Below are 16,118 nucleotides of genomic sequence, written 5' to 3'. Positions count from 1 at the left end.
GAAGTCATTGGACTCCCTGAATGCTGTGTTTCCTCATCTGTGAGATGGCCGTGACTCAACTAGCCCTGCCTACCTCGAAAGCCAGTACACAAGACAACACTCTAGATACAGCCAAGTCCTCTCTGAGATAAAGGTCACCTCTGCTCTCACAATTTCTTGGCCATTCCCAACTCTTCTTTTCCACATGAACATTCCCATTCTAGAAGGCTCATCGAACACTATGATAATTCTTTCCCAGATTCAACGTCCAGTAGAAACAAGACATAAACGGATAAAAAAAGAACATCACTCTTCTTTTAGGCCTGACTTTCGTGAACCTGGGGTCTCATTTCTTTAAGGTCCACGGAAGCCAAGTTCTCAAGTTCTAGCAGCCCTTGCCAATAGCCACTGCAGATGTCTGGGTCACATCTGCCCCACCCTCGGAAGGTTTGTTCAAGGAACAGGGAGGGGAGCAGAAGGTGGCATGCAGGCCCTTCACTGAAGAGTACACGTGACCCAGTCCCACTGTGGTCACAGGTGAGTGACATATCCAGCCACCTGCCCACCCGCCCAGTGACACACAGGAATGAACAGACTAAACTTCCAACACCGCCTTCTCGCAAACCCTCAGCACAACATCAGCTCTACTCTCCCCTCCATGCCCACAATGGCGCCTGGGCGGGAGGTGTGGGGAGGACAATCCTGAAGAAAATCCAGGACCTGCTATAGCAACCAGGGGTCACCAGACCCCTCAGCCAAGACAGGGTCTTCTCATGGGGAGGCTGGGCACATGGCTACCATGCCAGGAGGGACCCTGCTGCTCTTCCTCCTCCCTCTCCAAAAGGAGCAGAAAAAGAACCAGCATCAGGGCTTTCCTCGGGTGCATCTCTCAGGAGCCTTCTCTACTCCAGGAAACCCAGGCAGGCTGGAGCGGGCCCTGCAGCAACTTGTCGGCCGCTCTGGCCAAAGACCACACCATGGAGAGCTCTCAGGGCCCACCCACGTCTCCTCAGCATGCTGTGGGGGTGCTTCAGAGAACAGCCAAATATCACCCCCCCGGGTCTGAGTCAAGACAGCCTTGACCTTGGGGCGGGGCTCTCCAGGACTACTCTCGAGCACCCATTTTTTTCCTCTTAAACCAGCACCCTCAGGGAACCAAGCCTGCTGCCCTGTCTGCCATCATCACCGTGGCCTCCTGGCTCTTCCCCAAAGCCTAAGCTGGCTCAGCACCCTTCCAACCCCGAGACCTGGCCCTGAACATTCGGAGAGAAGCTTGCTAAAGCTCTTGGAAAAAAACCAAAAGTGACTAAATGCACAACCATCTCCTTGGTCAGGGCTGGCCTTCCAGCATCAGCTACTCCCCGACCCAGCCTGGGGAGAGCCGGAACAGAGCCCCGCGGGAGGAGTGGGCGCCCAAGTCAGCGGAGGAGCCGTCTGGAGAGGCAGCAAGCATCCTCCCCCAGCACCGGCCAACCTGCGAGCACGGTGAGGAGACCACAGGAGCCAGGGCTGATGGAAGCACGGGTGAGGGAATGCTCTGTCTGGATGCTTTGCACACCCACAGAGACTCGCCTGCCCAGAACACTCACCTTGTCATCCCAGGAATGCAAACCGGAAGGGCCTCCAAAGAGGCTAGAGACGTGTTTGCAGCTTCCTCATCCTTACTAGGTCCAGCCTTACTAGGATCCGGGGCAGAGCAAGAACCGCGAGCAGCTCCTCCCATGGGGAGACGGAGGGATGAGGGGTGGGTGTGGGGAGCCAGAGAAGGCTCCACAGGAGACCATCGGGGAGCCGGGCATGGCCCAAAGGAGGGAGGTGGCTTGACAGCCTGAGACGGCCGCCAAGGCCTTTGCGGACAGTGGGATTCGCCCAACCTGAGAGGTCCTAACATGCCCCTGCCCCTAGCCAGGTGGACGGGCGACTCCTCCCCGCCACGTGAGACCTCCCCACAGCCACCCCGCTGCGTCCTGACCTCACGAAGCCATTCCAAGGATGAATGTGGCCGAGAGCAGGGAAACGCTTGGGCTCCTCAGAGGAGGCCCCGCTGACCTGCGAACAATTCCTCCCGTGCTCCTCCACAGGCAGGCGGGCCCACCGGAGCCCCAAGGCAGCTGCAGGCACCCTACTCCAGCAGGGCCTCGGGCTGTGCCGCGGCTTTCTTCTCCCTGTCCCTCAGGGCCCACCCGCCAGGCCTGGCACCGGCTGATTCACTCGCAAATTTGGGAGAAGAGAGAGGATTCCAGACCAAACGCTGAGAGCAGAGGGGAGATGTCAATTCACTTTCCCCAAGAACTCCGCGGGATCAGCAGGTGAATCCGCGCGTTCATTACCCAGTCTAATTAGGCCGGCAGACAAGCGGCATTAATCACTTTTGACTGTACCTGGGATTCAGGCCCCCTCACTCCATAATCAGAAAATTTCCTGCTCTGATGAACAGGGGGGCAATCAGGCACACAGTCAATCCTTTCACTTTCATCTTTTGAGAAGACAGGAAGCAGGGAGGAGAGGAAACAGGGGATCCCGCTTGGGGACCTCTGAGGGCCTCTCCCAGCATTCCAGGTCCTTTCTCTCCCCAAACGCACGTACACACTCCACTAGAACTTTTCCGAAGAAGACCCCAATCAGAGCCAGGGGCAGGGAAGCGACTGGGGGGGGGGATTCCAGGACCCTTAACAACACAACGTCCATGTCAGCGCTTCAATTTCCTAACCTCCCAAGCCAAACATGGGCCTAAATCAAGGACAATACTTCAAGCCACACACCTCAGCGCTGCTGTGTGCACCGGACCAATGAAACATCTTCCAAGTGTCTGAGGTCCCTGGGTCTGCCCCAGGGAGACTCCGTGTCAATGTCCTAGTAATATCTTCTCCAAAGAACCCACAGCCAGGCAGGGTCTGAGGGATCTGGTGCCTGCCATGTGGGTGGTTCCGTGTGTGCAGAGAGGTGGTTCAGCCCAGCCACTAGTGTAGGGTCAAACAGGGCTGGAAGGGCTGCACCACGGGCCCCGCGACACACCAGCCTCACTCACCAAGAAAGTCCCCTGTCCTCGTCCCTGAAGGCCCCAGGCAGACCTCCACTCACTCCGTAATTAAAGTCCCTCGCAGGAAGGAAAGGTTAGGACGAGGAGCCCCAGGCCCCCTTCAACCCTGTGATTCCAATCAGTGAACACTTCAGAGCTCTGAACAACGCCCCTCCGGAGAGAGAGCGGCTCAGGGGCAGACGTACAGCCGTCACAGGCAACGCGCAGGGGTCCAAGCATCCCGCCTTGAATGCTGAGTTGGGCTTAGGTTTCCCCACTTTCCAGACCATTCCCTGGTCCAGGATGGCTTACATATCCACCAAAACAAGATGAAAGGTAAAAGGTCAACTCTCTGTGCCTTCTACAGAAGAAAGGGTCACGACCTGCAGGGACGTTCCTTAAGAACAAAGCAAAGGGTACTGGTGGTGAGGCGTTTGGTTCTTTGCTGTTGACCATTCCCTCCTGGAATGCTGGGAATGGATTCCCACCCCTTCCCTGCACACACCCCTGCATTCACACCTTCATCTCTCTGCCTCTCTCTCTCCCGCCCATCCCCACTGGATTTCCTTCTCTATCTGACAAACATGATTTCTTTAATCCTGAAAATTAATATTAACTCTGAACTTTCCTGTTGGCAAATCCAGCATTAATCAGAGCCAGGTACTGATTTTGAAGTCGGGGTGAGCTTAAGTTAGAGACTCTTTCACAAAAAAGGCAGGCAGACGGCGGGAAGACAGTTTCCTAAACTCTTCCCCTATGCAAAGCCCATTTTGCCAACACGGTTGCTACCCAGTGTCAGCCTCCTGCTCAGACAGATGTCACTCACGTGCCACTGCCCTTCTGCATATTTCCAAGAGCAGGGAGATTTAATAGTTTAAACAAGCCACCACCTTCATCAACCACTACTTACTGAGACTGTGCTCTGCGGCTGGCACTTTGCTGGGGGCAAGTGACACAAAGACAAGGCGCCAATGTCTTGGTGACCTCTAAGCCATTGGCATTCTGTGACGATGCTCCTCAGCCAGCAGGCAGGAGTGACATTTCTAGAGGACAATTAATACCCATCCTTCCTGGGATGCTGATGGCACTCGCTTCCCCACTTGGCTCAGCATCCAAGCAATCTGAAAACTTAACACGACCTGGAAAGGTGATCCTAAGAGGTGTCACGGGCCCAGACAAACGGTCAGAGCTGTCGGATGGGAGGGGACGATAATAACATTCACGTTGCATCCAACATTCATATTGCATTTTGCCAGGCACTGTTCTGAGCCCTTCACATACACTAATTCATTTAATTCTCACACTAACACGATGCAGTAGGTAATGTTATTATCTCCATTTTTTAAAACAAAGAAGTGGAACACAGATGCCCAGGGTCACACAGAGACTAAGTGGCAGAGTCAGGATTCAAACCCGGGTCTTCTGGTTCCAGCCCATCTTCTTAATCGCTTCATGGTACTGCCTTTTAAAAGTCAGATTTCTGACCCTTACTTTTCAAAAGATAAAACAAACCAAGCCCAGCACAGAATTGGTCCTTCAACCTACAGGAAGGTGCTTGGTGAGCCTGGCGCGCTGTGTCCCCACCTGCCAGCCCTCATTTGCACATCAGAACATTTCTCAGCTGCCCCCATCCAGCCACAGGTCCACAATTAGCTAAAGATTAACAATGACAAACAGAGACTCCCTCTGCAGCCCCTTGATTCCAGCTCTGTTCCTCTCTGGTGTTCAGACATCCCTGGTTGGTATTAAACCAACTATATGGGGACCATGGAAGCCCATGAAAACGAAGAGACTTCACTAAGTCACACGCAAAGTTAGACAAACTGTCCATGTACCTGGGTCTTCCCACCACCAGACACTATAAACTAATCAAAGGAAATAAATTCTTATGTGAAGAGAGCATAAATTCATTTAACCATGGAGTATCACACATACGCACATACAAACACACACAAATACACCATTATCACCAAACCAAAAAACAAATCATAAAAACTCTGTGCAAAAAGTTCAACAATTGAGGGGCCGGCGCAGTGGCAGAGCAATTAAGCTCGGGCGCCCCGCTTCAGTGGCCCGGGGTTTGCCGATTTGGATCCCAGGCGCGGACCTACGCACTGCTCATCAAGCCATGCTGAGGCACGCGTCCCATGTATAAAAAATAGAGGAAGATGGGCACGGATGTCAGCTCACGGCCAATCTTCCTCAATAAAAAAAAAAAGTTCAACAACTGATACAGCCCCTAAACGTCTTAATACAAACTAGAATTCCAATGAAGTGAATTTCCTGGGATTCCAGCACAGTAAAACCCATTACAGCGAGGATCCTGCCTCTCTCCGTGTGTATAGGGTTGGTGGATGCAGTAAAGTAGCCCAGGACCCTGGAGAGGGCAAAGCTGCCAACACGTCCATGGGCAAGTTGTATTAGATTCTACTGTGAGGTCAGGGGCATTTACCATGTAACAGCAGCGTTCCACCCACAACACATATACGTCTATAACTTTTGCTCTTTCCTCCCTAATTAGCACCTGGACTGTGAGTTCTGGTGTTGGAGGAAGCGGCACACACTTTCCCCTCCAATCTTCCCTTTCCACTTGATCCTGGCTTAGAGTCTGAGCTCTCCTTCGGTACAGCCAGCTGCAGCAGAGGCACACTGCCCAGCCTGGGCTGTGGACCGCAGAGAGAGGCCAGGTAGGGTTTTCCTGATGTGGAAGAAGCTGCTGCTGTCCAGGACCGTAGTCAGATGGGAGCATGGGGCTGCGGTCACAGGGGAAGGGCTTTTGCTGAAAGATGCAAACCACAACCCATTCCCAGAGACACTTGTCAGAGGCTGTGCCACTGTCTGTGCTTTGTGCTTCAGATATTTAAAATATCTGTCTAAACACATAAACACATGGGGATGGATATCCTCTGCCAAACATGGCAGGAGCAAATATGGGGGTGGGGGTGAGGATACCCATTAAAGGAATACACACACCTAACTGGAGGAAGAGAAAAATAATGAACCCCCAAGAAGACTGCAAATTTGCCCAGAAAATTTACACACTGGGTGCTCAGTGTTTTGCAGCCAGGCTTTGAGAGGAGCCTGGCTCAGGAGGAGGCTGGAGGGGCCTGAGAGGTCTGGGGAAGAAGGGACCTGGTGCAAGTTGGGTAATTTCAGAGCATGATGACTGACTGGTGCAGTAACCTAGGAGGAGGGACAGGAGGACGCGGCAGGGCACAGCCAAACGTTAGAGCAGAGTCCAAAGGTTTGAGGGGCCAGAGGCCGAAGGCAGGAGGGCACAGGTCCAGGGTGACCTCCTGCTCTCTTCAACCTCACAGCCATTTCCATCCAAAGCCTAACCAGGTCTCCTCCCAGTCCCAAGAGGTCGCCCTGGAGGAGGGGTGTACCATAAGTGGACATGGACCACGGGCCTGCACCACAGACAAACAAGCCATTTTTTGTCATGGGTCAAATGCCCATCTCAACACCAGTCTCATAACCCACTCTCAAGAACCTACAACAAAAGCAAGAGGGTGCATGGGGGACAACGGAATGACCTTGCCCTGCTGCCGTCAAGCCCAATCTGCACGCATGCACGTGTATGTGTGTGTACCTGTGTGTCTGGGGAGGGGGGAGGCACGCACCTGTCAGGGGAAGAGGTATTTGTTAACACCGCATGACCATACCCAGGCAGTAGGCAGTCACTAGAGGATACTGGGCAGGGGAATAAGGAGCGGAGTGCCTCCAGGGCTTATCTCGCTTCGTTAAAGCTGAAGTTCCCCTGGAGCCAGAGACGGCAACGCCCCCGCTGCCGGTGCCCCAGCCCCTCGCAGTTCCTCGCCGGTGGACTGCGGTCCTCCCGCGCGCCCCGCCCCTCCCCTGCCCGGCCCGCATACTCACTAGCGCAGCGCAGCGCCTGCCGCAGCACCTCTCGTCCGCACAGGTCACACCAGCCCCGGCCGCTCCGCAGCGCCAATTCGGCGAAGCAGTGCCCCTCGCCTCGCTCCGCCGGGACGCGGGGATCCTGCGGCTGCTCGAAGATGCTCCGCACGTCGCGGGGCCGGGGCGCTCCCGGCCGCCGCCGCAGTCTCTGCTGCAGACGAGGCCGGAGAGGGCGAGCGGGTCGGGAGGCCCGGGGTTGGGGCTCCAGGTCCCCCCGGGCAGCCCTCGGGGCGCCGCGCCCCTCGTGCGCCCCGGGCGCAGTGGAGAGGGGCGCGGGGGCGCAGCGGCGCGAGGACCGGCCTGGGGGCGGCGGCGGTGGCTCGAGGCCGCTCAGGCTCTGCAGATAGCGCGGCGGCTCTGGGTCCAAGAGTAGCCGGTACGGACGCTGCCCGATGGCCGGGGACGCCATGACCGTGCCCGGCTGGCGGCGGCGGCTCCCGGCGGTGGCGCTCCTCCCGAGTCAGCCTCGAGAGAAGGGCGGCCCCGCCGAGCGCGCCTTTAAAGGGGCCGCAGCCTGCAGGGCGGGGCGGGGGCGGGGAGACTTCGGAGAGGCAGGAAGGACGACCCGAGGGAACCACCCCACCGCGCGCGCGCGGGGTGGGGGGTGGTGGTGGCTGAGCGAGTGTAGATTTAGGGGCGTCTTCAGAAAGCGCCTGGACAACTGGGACAGCTGAAGGATTTCGTATGGGAAGGCTCTACAGTACAGCTCAGAAGAGGCATTTCTGTAGGGGCCGTCTGCCCTCAGCCCTGCCTCTTTCCCTTTTCCATCACTTCCCCCACCCCAGATCCCCCCGCCACCCGCACCCCGAGACGCGCAGCGGAGGGATCAGGCCGGAAGAAAGGGCTCAGCTGAGGATGGGGTCTGAGGAGAAGCCCACGGGCTGGGTGTCCTGCCGTCACCCTCCGGGGTTCACGCGACCAAGGGGATGTGCTCCTTTGCTCTTCCTCCCTCCCCCGCGGCGCCCGCAGCCCCCGGCGAGCCGAGCGTGGGTCGCAAACCGGGTTGCGCTGGCGCTCCCGCAGCGGCGCCGCGTCCCATGACGAGGAGGGACGCGAGCACCGGGGGCGCTGCGGCCGCCCCGGAGGAGCCGCCTCCGCGGCGGGCGAGGCTGTCCGCGTGTGACTTTCACTCTCGCTGGATTTCCCCTCTCGGCAGCCCTGCCCGGTAGGATATTCCTTTCTCAGAAGACCGGGATTGTGAAGTGATCCTGGGTCCTGGATTGTGAGAACCCTCCAGCCCCATGGATTGGGAGAGCTTTTCCAACTAAGCCAAACCCTCCTCTCCCCATAGCTGCCCCAGTGATTCCTGTGGAAACACCAGTCCCCCCAAAGCCCTACTTTGCATCTACTGTAAACAGTTCACCTGTGGGATCCAAAGAGAGATCCCTTCTCTACCAGCACCAGAGCGGGCTTCGTGAACCCCCTCCCCCTAGTTTAATGCTCTGCTGTGACCGTCTTGGAAGTCTCAATATTTTGGAACACAGGGCACGGCATTGTCTTTTTGCGCTTGGTCCCGCAAATTATGTAGCCTGACCCGCACGGTTGCCCACGGAGACAGCCCCGTACCATGGTGGGAAACAGGCGCCGCCGGGACTCCCGGGTCTTTGTACCTGGTGTCCTTACAGACCAGCCGGATGACCCGGGCCCCCTCTAACCTGTAGAGTTCTCTTAACTATAAATTGGCCTAGGAGTGAGGAGACTGATAAGTCCTTTCCCAGTCCTCTCCAGTTCCACCGCTCTGACTCAGTGATCACTGCCTGTCCTCTTAAAACTTGGGGTTCTAGCAGAGGTCGCTGGCAACCAACTTTGGAAATAGTCTTAATTCCTCCAGACCTCAGAGACGCTCCCTTCTCTTCCCAGGACAGAGGTGGGTCTCCCCCTAGTGTCTGCAAGGGGAATCTTCACTGTTGCTTTTTGTTTTCCCCTTGGGTAATTTTTAGGTAATTCCTAACATTTCTAGAGTCTAGTGGCCTGGGAATTCCCAGCCTGCCTTGGTCCATGGCTTCTCCCTCCTGGCAGGGATCATCCTAGAAGCCTCTGCCCCCGTGTTTGTAGCAGAGGACATGTTGCGGGGTCCCAGGGTCTCAGCAGAGGCTGGAGCTTCTCAGCTCATGAGGTGGTTTCTGGGCGGAGGGGAGCAATGACCACGGCAGCCAACCCCACAGTGCAACAAGCAGAAGGACCTGGGATGGGGGAGCGTGAGCCGGGAGCCAGCCCCCTGCTCCTCCTCCACCCTTCTTCTCCCGTCTGAACCTTTCTCTCTGGCAGTGGTTTTCAAACTTTGGCGGGCCCCACGACCACCTGGAGGGCTCAGCCAATCACAGATTAGCAGGCTCCACCCCCAGGGTTTCTGAGTCGGTGTATCTGGGGCTGGGGTTTGCAATTTTGCATTTTTAACAAGTTCCCAGGCGTTGTTGATGCTGCTGGTCCGAGGTCGCCACTGCTCTAGATCTCAGGTGATGATAAGAGACTGGGCTTCCCTGTTCTTTCCCCAGGGAGCAGGTGAAGTTCAGTAGGACGTGACTGAGGAAAACCGAGGGCCAGAGGACTGTTCCTGGATGGTTTCTGCTGAATGTTTAAAAAGGAAAGTACAGTTTGCTTTGTGGTCTCTTGCTCCCATCTCTTCCATTTTTTTCTGCAAGCTGTTCTCTGGGTGCTGTTGCAGAACCTGCATTGCACAGAAATATTTGCTTGTATCCACCCTCTGCTGTCCACCCCTCTCCACAGGCTGGAGACTCATCTGGAGATCACTCCCTCCTGGGAGAGCATTGGGCTGGGTGAGGTCCAGGGCGTGGACCCATCTTGAGCGCTGAGTGACAGCCTCATGTGGCAAGAAGGAGAGGGGACCTGGCAAAGAGTTCATCACTGGGAGGCCAGTTTTAAAGTGCTATTGGTGAAATAATTGCCAACAATCACGTCTCTGTCCTCCACCCTCCCACCTCCAAGCATGAATATGGGCCGCCCAGCCCAGATTCCCAGGATGGAGAGGCTCATGGGATGAGTGTCTCCTCTGGCCCTGGGAAACTGGGGACTATCTGGAATAGTCAGGCATAAACCCCTGCCCAGGTCCTGAGCTGTACAGAAAACGCTCTGGTGTTTGTTTTCCTGCTGTAGCTCTGATCTGGAGGGTGGTGGTAGCTGCTCCCAGCACTGAATGGGGGAGGAGATGGGGCAGGGCCAGAGCCCTACATTTGGCTTCTGGGCTGGGAACAGAGATGAAAATGGAGATAACATAACTTCATGTAACCAATCCCAAAAAACTGTATCAAGTTTATCTGAAGGTTCATCTCCCTGAGCCAAGAAATTGAGGTCAGGGGAAGTAGTTGCCTCCCCTGAACCCCAAATGGAGGCTCCCTGTCTGGGGCCTGCCTTCTCTGGTGCCATCTCTCCCAGCCCAGTCCCCTTCTTCCCTGAAACAGCCTCCCCTCCCACAATACACACACACACACACACACACACACACACACACACATGCGCACGCGCGCGCATTGTATTCCTCTTTCTGAACCAGGAAAAGAAGTACTGAATAAACTCTAGTCTCATTGTAGGGTCAGGACGATATCTGAGATAGTGCCTGATGCTGAAACTTCAGAGCTGTTAAGATGGGTCTTTGGTCTCGCAAGCTACAAGGGCGAGAGCCCAGCATGTGCTGAGACACCTCCCTGGGAGCTTTCCCCCGTGTTAGCAGGTCCTCTGGGCTCAGAGTGTGGACTTTTTTCTGTCTGTGACTCACTCCCAGAAGAGTGGGTGTGCTGTTTTTATTTTCGACTAAGGGGAAGAATTATGACAGTGTGTTGGAGTATGTGGTCAGCGTGTGAGGTCACTGCAGAGGTGGTCCCAGAGGGTGTTGGTTCCCTCACTGGGCGAGTTGTTTCAAGGCTGTCCCCAAACCCCACTAAGCTTCCCAGCCGGAAGGGAAAGGGAAGGACGGAATGGGGCCTGACTTTCTGGAGGGGAAGTTTGTGGTTTTGTTTGGCTTTGAGGGATTTGAAGTCGCCTGAAATCCCCAAAGCGTTTAGGGACCTCCCAGCGACTCTGACAGCACAACTGTGTGCGCTGGACCCGCCCGGACAGGTCAGGATACGCTGCGGTCGTAAATAACCCCCAGGTCTCAGGGCCTTTAAACCAAGTTTCTCACTCCCATTATGCCCTGGGCCAGTTGGCAGGGAGACTCTTATCAAAGCCACTCGGGGACCAGGCTGATGGAACAGCCAGCACATCTAATGGTGCCAGTCACCACGCCAGACCCAGAGAGCCTAGGGGATCCCACATCAGCGTTTAAAAGATCCAGTCACTTCCGCTCACAGCTCCTTGGCCAGAACTGGTTATACAGCCCACCCTAACAAGGAGAAACCAGCCCTGGGGGTCTAGTGGTTAAGATTTCACGCTCTCACCACCGCAGCCCAGGTTTGTTTCCAGGTGAGGGAACCACACCACCCATCTGTCGGTTGTCATACTTTGGTGGCTGTGTGTTGCTATGATGCTGAAAGCTCTGCCACTGGCATTTCACATTCCAGCAGGGTCCCCCATGGTGGACGGGTTTCAGTGGAGCTTCCAGACTCAGACAGACTAGGAGAAGGAGCTGGCCACCCACTGCCGAAAAAATTGGCCATGAAAACCCTATGAATGGCAGCAAAGCGTTGTCTCATGGAGCGCCGGCAGGTGAGAGGATGGCGCAGAAAGCCCAGGCAGGGTTGCGCTCTGCTGTCCACAGGGATTAAGAGTCGACTTGTCAGCACTAACAACAACAACACAAGGGGGACAAGAAGCGCCGTCCTTTCATGCGCTCAGAGTGGGAAAGAACTGGAAATCTTTGGCAAACAGCACTGATGACCACTGCATCTTCAAGGGCATAAAGCAGTTATTCATTTAACAGTAATTATCTAATATTCACCAGATGCCAGGTGCTGTTCCAGGCACTAACGGTACGACAATAGAGTGGACATGTCCCTAAGCTTCCATTGTAGTGGGAGAGCCAGATAATAAACATACAAACACAGGTGTGATAGGACATCAGGTCGTGAGCACTATGATGAAAGATAAAGCACTTTACGGGGCTGGAACGTGACGGGGGCCACCGTGTCAGGTTGGGCCGTCAGGAAGACCTTCCCAAGCAGCAGCCATTTAAACACAGACCTGAATGGAGTGAGCCCTTGTCTGTCTGAGCGAAGGTGGTCCAGAGTGAGCAGGCTCAATACCCCCAAACCTTCCCAAACCTCGTGACCATGAGTTTGTTCCAAATGTGTATTCCCAGCCCCACCTCCAGAGACTGCTTCAGTACGTCTGGAAACTGGCCTGCATCTGATAAGAGCATTTGATTAATGTGACTCACAGGCCACACTTTGAAAATGGGACCAAGGCAACGGGTGGTTAAGATTATGTGACCCATGCATGGGTTGTAGAGGAAAACGCTCCTGCCTTCTTCAGTGCAGGGTCACAGCTCTCTGCTCTGCCCTCTGCTTGCTTCCCTCCCTGGGCAGCCTGTTGCATACAGAGCTCGGCTCCCCAGGAAGTGAGTGTTGCTTGCAGCGTGTGATGGAGGTAATACCTCACATGGCTGGACTGCGAGCAGGGACCGTGACAAAACATTGTCAGGGAATTAAAGTGTTTGTGAAAGTCCTTTGTAAAATGCTGTATGTTGTACATATTTACTCAAGAAATAGGCATCAAATGCCCACTATGTGGTGGGCAGGCACTCTTGGCTTGAATGACTTCATCTTCATGGCAACTCTGGAATGACTGGCATCCCTGCTTTACAGATGAGAACCCTGAGGCTCAGAGAAGTCATGTGACTGGCTCAAAAAGGTGTCACAGTCTGGACTCAACTCCATGATTTTGCTTTTGCACTGCCCAGCTGGGGTGGTAAAAAGAGCAGTGTTTAAAAACTCTGACCTCTCTTTATAGGTACAGTTTAAAGAATCAGCAAAATCTTTCCCCATTTTTCTCTCCCTACCGAAAATCCTATTCAACTTTCAAGTCTAGTCCAAATGCCAGGTCCTCCTTAGAGCCTGCCGCAGTCACACCTAATTCATTGCTATCTCTCCTGGGCTCCCATATTGAGCCGCTTGTGTCGCCAGCATTCAAGTTGTCCGAACATGAGTCACAGTTAGGTTTTTACATTTTTGCCTTCCTCACTTGGGTCTTGTTGGTCTTTCTCATCACACCATGCAGGGCACATGGGAGGTGCTCATTAAATGTTGAATGAAATGAACTCGGCTCTAGGCTCCCACCTGCACCTAATCCAGGACTCACCTCTTAACATCACTTCTAGCCAGGGCCCCTGCACCCAGGGAGGGAGAGATGAAGGAATTCTCTGGTCTAGGGAGAACAGGAGGTGCTAGAGACCTGTGGGGCTGGGAGAAGAGGAGGTGGTGTAGGAACTGCCATTAAGACGCATGTACAGCCCCCAAAGTTGCTGGGCACGGGGGCGAGTTTCCTGCCTCCAGGTGCTGGTGACAGGCCAGGGCTGAGGACTGGCAGGGCACCATCCCCACTCATAGGGGGATGGGCTCTCTGTGTCACCAAACTCCAGTGCTCCCATGGAGAGCATCTAGTCCTTGAGAGAGCTTGGGGACAAGAAGGGCAAACCAGGCTGGGGCTGTGAGCAGGGCCATGAGGGCTCCTGGGAAGATGTCGCCATGGAGGGCAGGGGTGGGTGGCACCTCCTCCATCTGCGTCTCAGTTATGGAATTTTCCCATCCCGAGTCATTCTGCCAGGCTTATGATAAGACTGGTGTGTGTGTGTGTTTCTTCCTTCTGTGTTGGAAAAACTCAGATATTCCAGGCAGATTTGTCAGCAGCTTTTTCCCCTCAGTCAGAGGGGAGGCTCCAAGTCACAGCCACTTACATTCCAGCACTAAGCCAGCTCTGGGCCCATCGCTTTGGCAGGCGGCCACGGACTGGGGGTGTGACAGCCCAGTGCAAACACAGCGGCCTGGTGACCCCATAGGCTACCTGCTCCCATCCAGCAGCACACGTGCGCACACGCACCTGTCTCTCCTCTGAGTCTGTCTTGTTCCTCTCATTTCTGCTCCCTCTCCCCACTCATTCTTTCTCCCTTTCCCCCTCCATCTGTCTCTATCTCTCCCTTCCTCTCCATCTTCCCCTCCTTCCCTCCCACCCTCTCTCCTTTCCTCATTTCCATCTCTTATCTCCCCCTACTTCCTCTCTCCCCCCCCCCGCCCCCGCCCCACTCCCTGTGAAGGGTGCAGAGAAAGGACCCAGCTGCTTCAAGGGGCTCCTGTAATTCCGAACTTCCGAGGGAAATAAACAAGCCACTTCAGGTCATCCTGGCCCATTCCTTACCACCTCCCGTTGGGGATGCCTGATTAAGGCTCTTTTGTGAGATGAAGGTAGAAGAAGCCAGGAATTCCACCCTCTACGAAACCAGTGAAGCAGTTTTGGAAGTGAAATCCAAATGACCAGTTGCTGCGATCCTTTCAGGCTTCCTCTGCTGAGTGAGGCAACCGCATGCAAGCAAATGGTGGGTCCCGTGGGAGGATGGCCAGCCCATTGTGGAGACAGACCCTGTCCCTTAGACTGGCTCCCCTGGCCTCGGTTGTCAGGGGGTGGTGCCAAGTCCAGTGTACCAATCACTGCCGATTGGCCTGTGCTGGGCCATTCACATGTCCCCTGCGGGACATCTGCAAACTCTGCCTGTGTTCTCAAACTTTAGCTTGTGCAAGAATCACCAGGGAAGCTCATCAACAATGCAGGCTCCTGGGCCACACCCTTACTGATGGAATCAGGAGGTTCCAGAATCTGTGTCTTGAACCAGGACACCAGCCTACAGAAAGGAAGCTGCGTAGATTCTGAGAGAGACCCAGCAACTACAGCCCTGCATCCCCAGGGCACTGAGAGACACCAGGCCCTTGGAGCTGCTGCACTTCCTGCCCCGGGACCCACACCTGCACCTGCATCCTTCCGGTTAGGTCCCCTTTAACTGAGCCAGTCTGTTTTAAGAGGACGCTCACCATGAAGCTGATGCCGCGTGGCCTCTTCCCAGACGTGTGATTGATCTGAGGCACCGCCTGAGCCTGTCTGAGACAGGAGCTTCTGCTCTTCTGCCCACCCCGCACAGGGCCGCATGGCCACGGGAGGCAGGAGTGGGAACATGTGCAGAGAGCCAACATCACATTTCAGGCACTTTATGACAATGTCTAATCTCCTCCTCCTAACTTTGAAAGATATCGTCTCCATTTACAGATGAGGAAACTGAGGCACAGTGGTTCAATCTACCCTCCACACAGGCACTAAAGAGTCCTATCTTTAAAATAACAGTTGGGCGACAACTAGGAGAACCCACAACTAAAAAAACCACACAACTATGTGCCTGGGGGATTTGGGGAAAAAAAGCAGAAAAAATAAAATAAAATAAAATAAATAAAAAATAAAATAAAATACCAGTTGGACTTGACCTCCACCTGCTTCTACGGTTCCCTGAGGTAAAGCCCACGTTGTTTGTGTGGCCTACAAGGACCTCTCGGGTCTGGCTCCTCCCCTTCCTCAACACCGACTTCCGCTTCCACTTCTTCCCCAGTGACACAAATACTTGTAGTTCCTTCCGTGCCTGGGCTCACACCAGTGCTACCGCCAGGGATGCCTTCCATGCCTTCTCTGCTAGGTGACTGCTCACCTGCAAGACCCCACTCTTGAGTCACCTGACACCCTCCCCTGTGATGACAGTGACCCAATAGTGCACTGGAGCTGTGCATTCCTGTCACAGCGCTCTCTCTGTGACACCGAAATGCCTTCCTCCATCGAGGTGAGCTCCTTCGGGGGCAGGCGAGGCGTCGTAGTTGCCTGTGTAGTCCTGGCACCTAGCACGGGGCCTGGCACACTGCAGGGACTCAGTTCACGTCCGAGGAACGGAGCGGGCTCTTCGTTTCCAGCGTTATGTCAGGGATCACCACAGAGAACGGAGAGGGAAGTTTACGAGGCCTTCAGACCCCTGAGGATCTCACAAGCTTCCTCTAGTCATTGGTCCAGTCCCTCCCTCCCTCCGGAGACGGAGTCAGAAGCTCTGCAGTCCTGCGATGGGGAGGCACCCGTGTCAGTAGCTCTGCCCTGCCTTGGAAGGAACTGAAGCCTGTGAGCACGTCCCCTGCCAGGCTCTGCTCATGAGATCATAGGGCCTGGGTCATATCATCCCCTACGAATCTGCACTTGGCCTTCAGGGATCCCCTGGCTCTTTTGCTGA

At 55.0% G+C, this 16,118-nt stretch overlaps 1 protein-coding gene across 1 annotated transcript in view; it reads right to left on the bottom strand.

Annotated features, from left to right (window-relative positions):
• Positions 1 to 8,039, bottom strand: part of RASSF5 (Ras association domain family member 5) — a 67,384-nt gene extending 59,345 nt beyond the window's left edge. Inside the window, exon 1 of the mRNA XM_023640452.2 lies at positions 6,878 to 8,039. Coding sequence (XP_023496220.1) covers positions 6,878 to 7,328 — 451 coding nt within the window. The 5' untranslated portion in view covers positions 7,329 to 8,039. The remainder of the gene's footprint in view (positions 1 to 6,877) is intronic.
• Positions 8,040 to 16,118: the final 8,079 nt, after the last annotated feature.

The sequence above is a fragment of the Equus caballus genome, chromosome 5 (assembly GCF_041296265.1).
Source record: "Equus caballus isolate H_3958 breed thoroughbred chromosome 5, TB-T2T, whole genome shotgun sequence".
Taxonomy (NCBI): Eukaryota; Metazoa; Chordata; class Mammalia; order Perissodactyla; family Equidae; genus Equus; species Equus caballus.
This window is presented reverse-complemented; position numbering and strand designations above follow the sequence as displayed.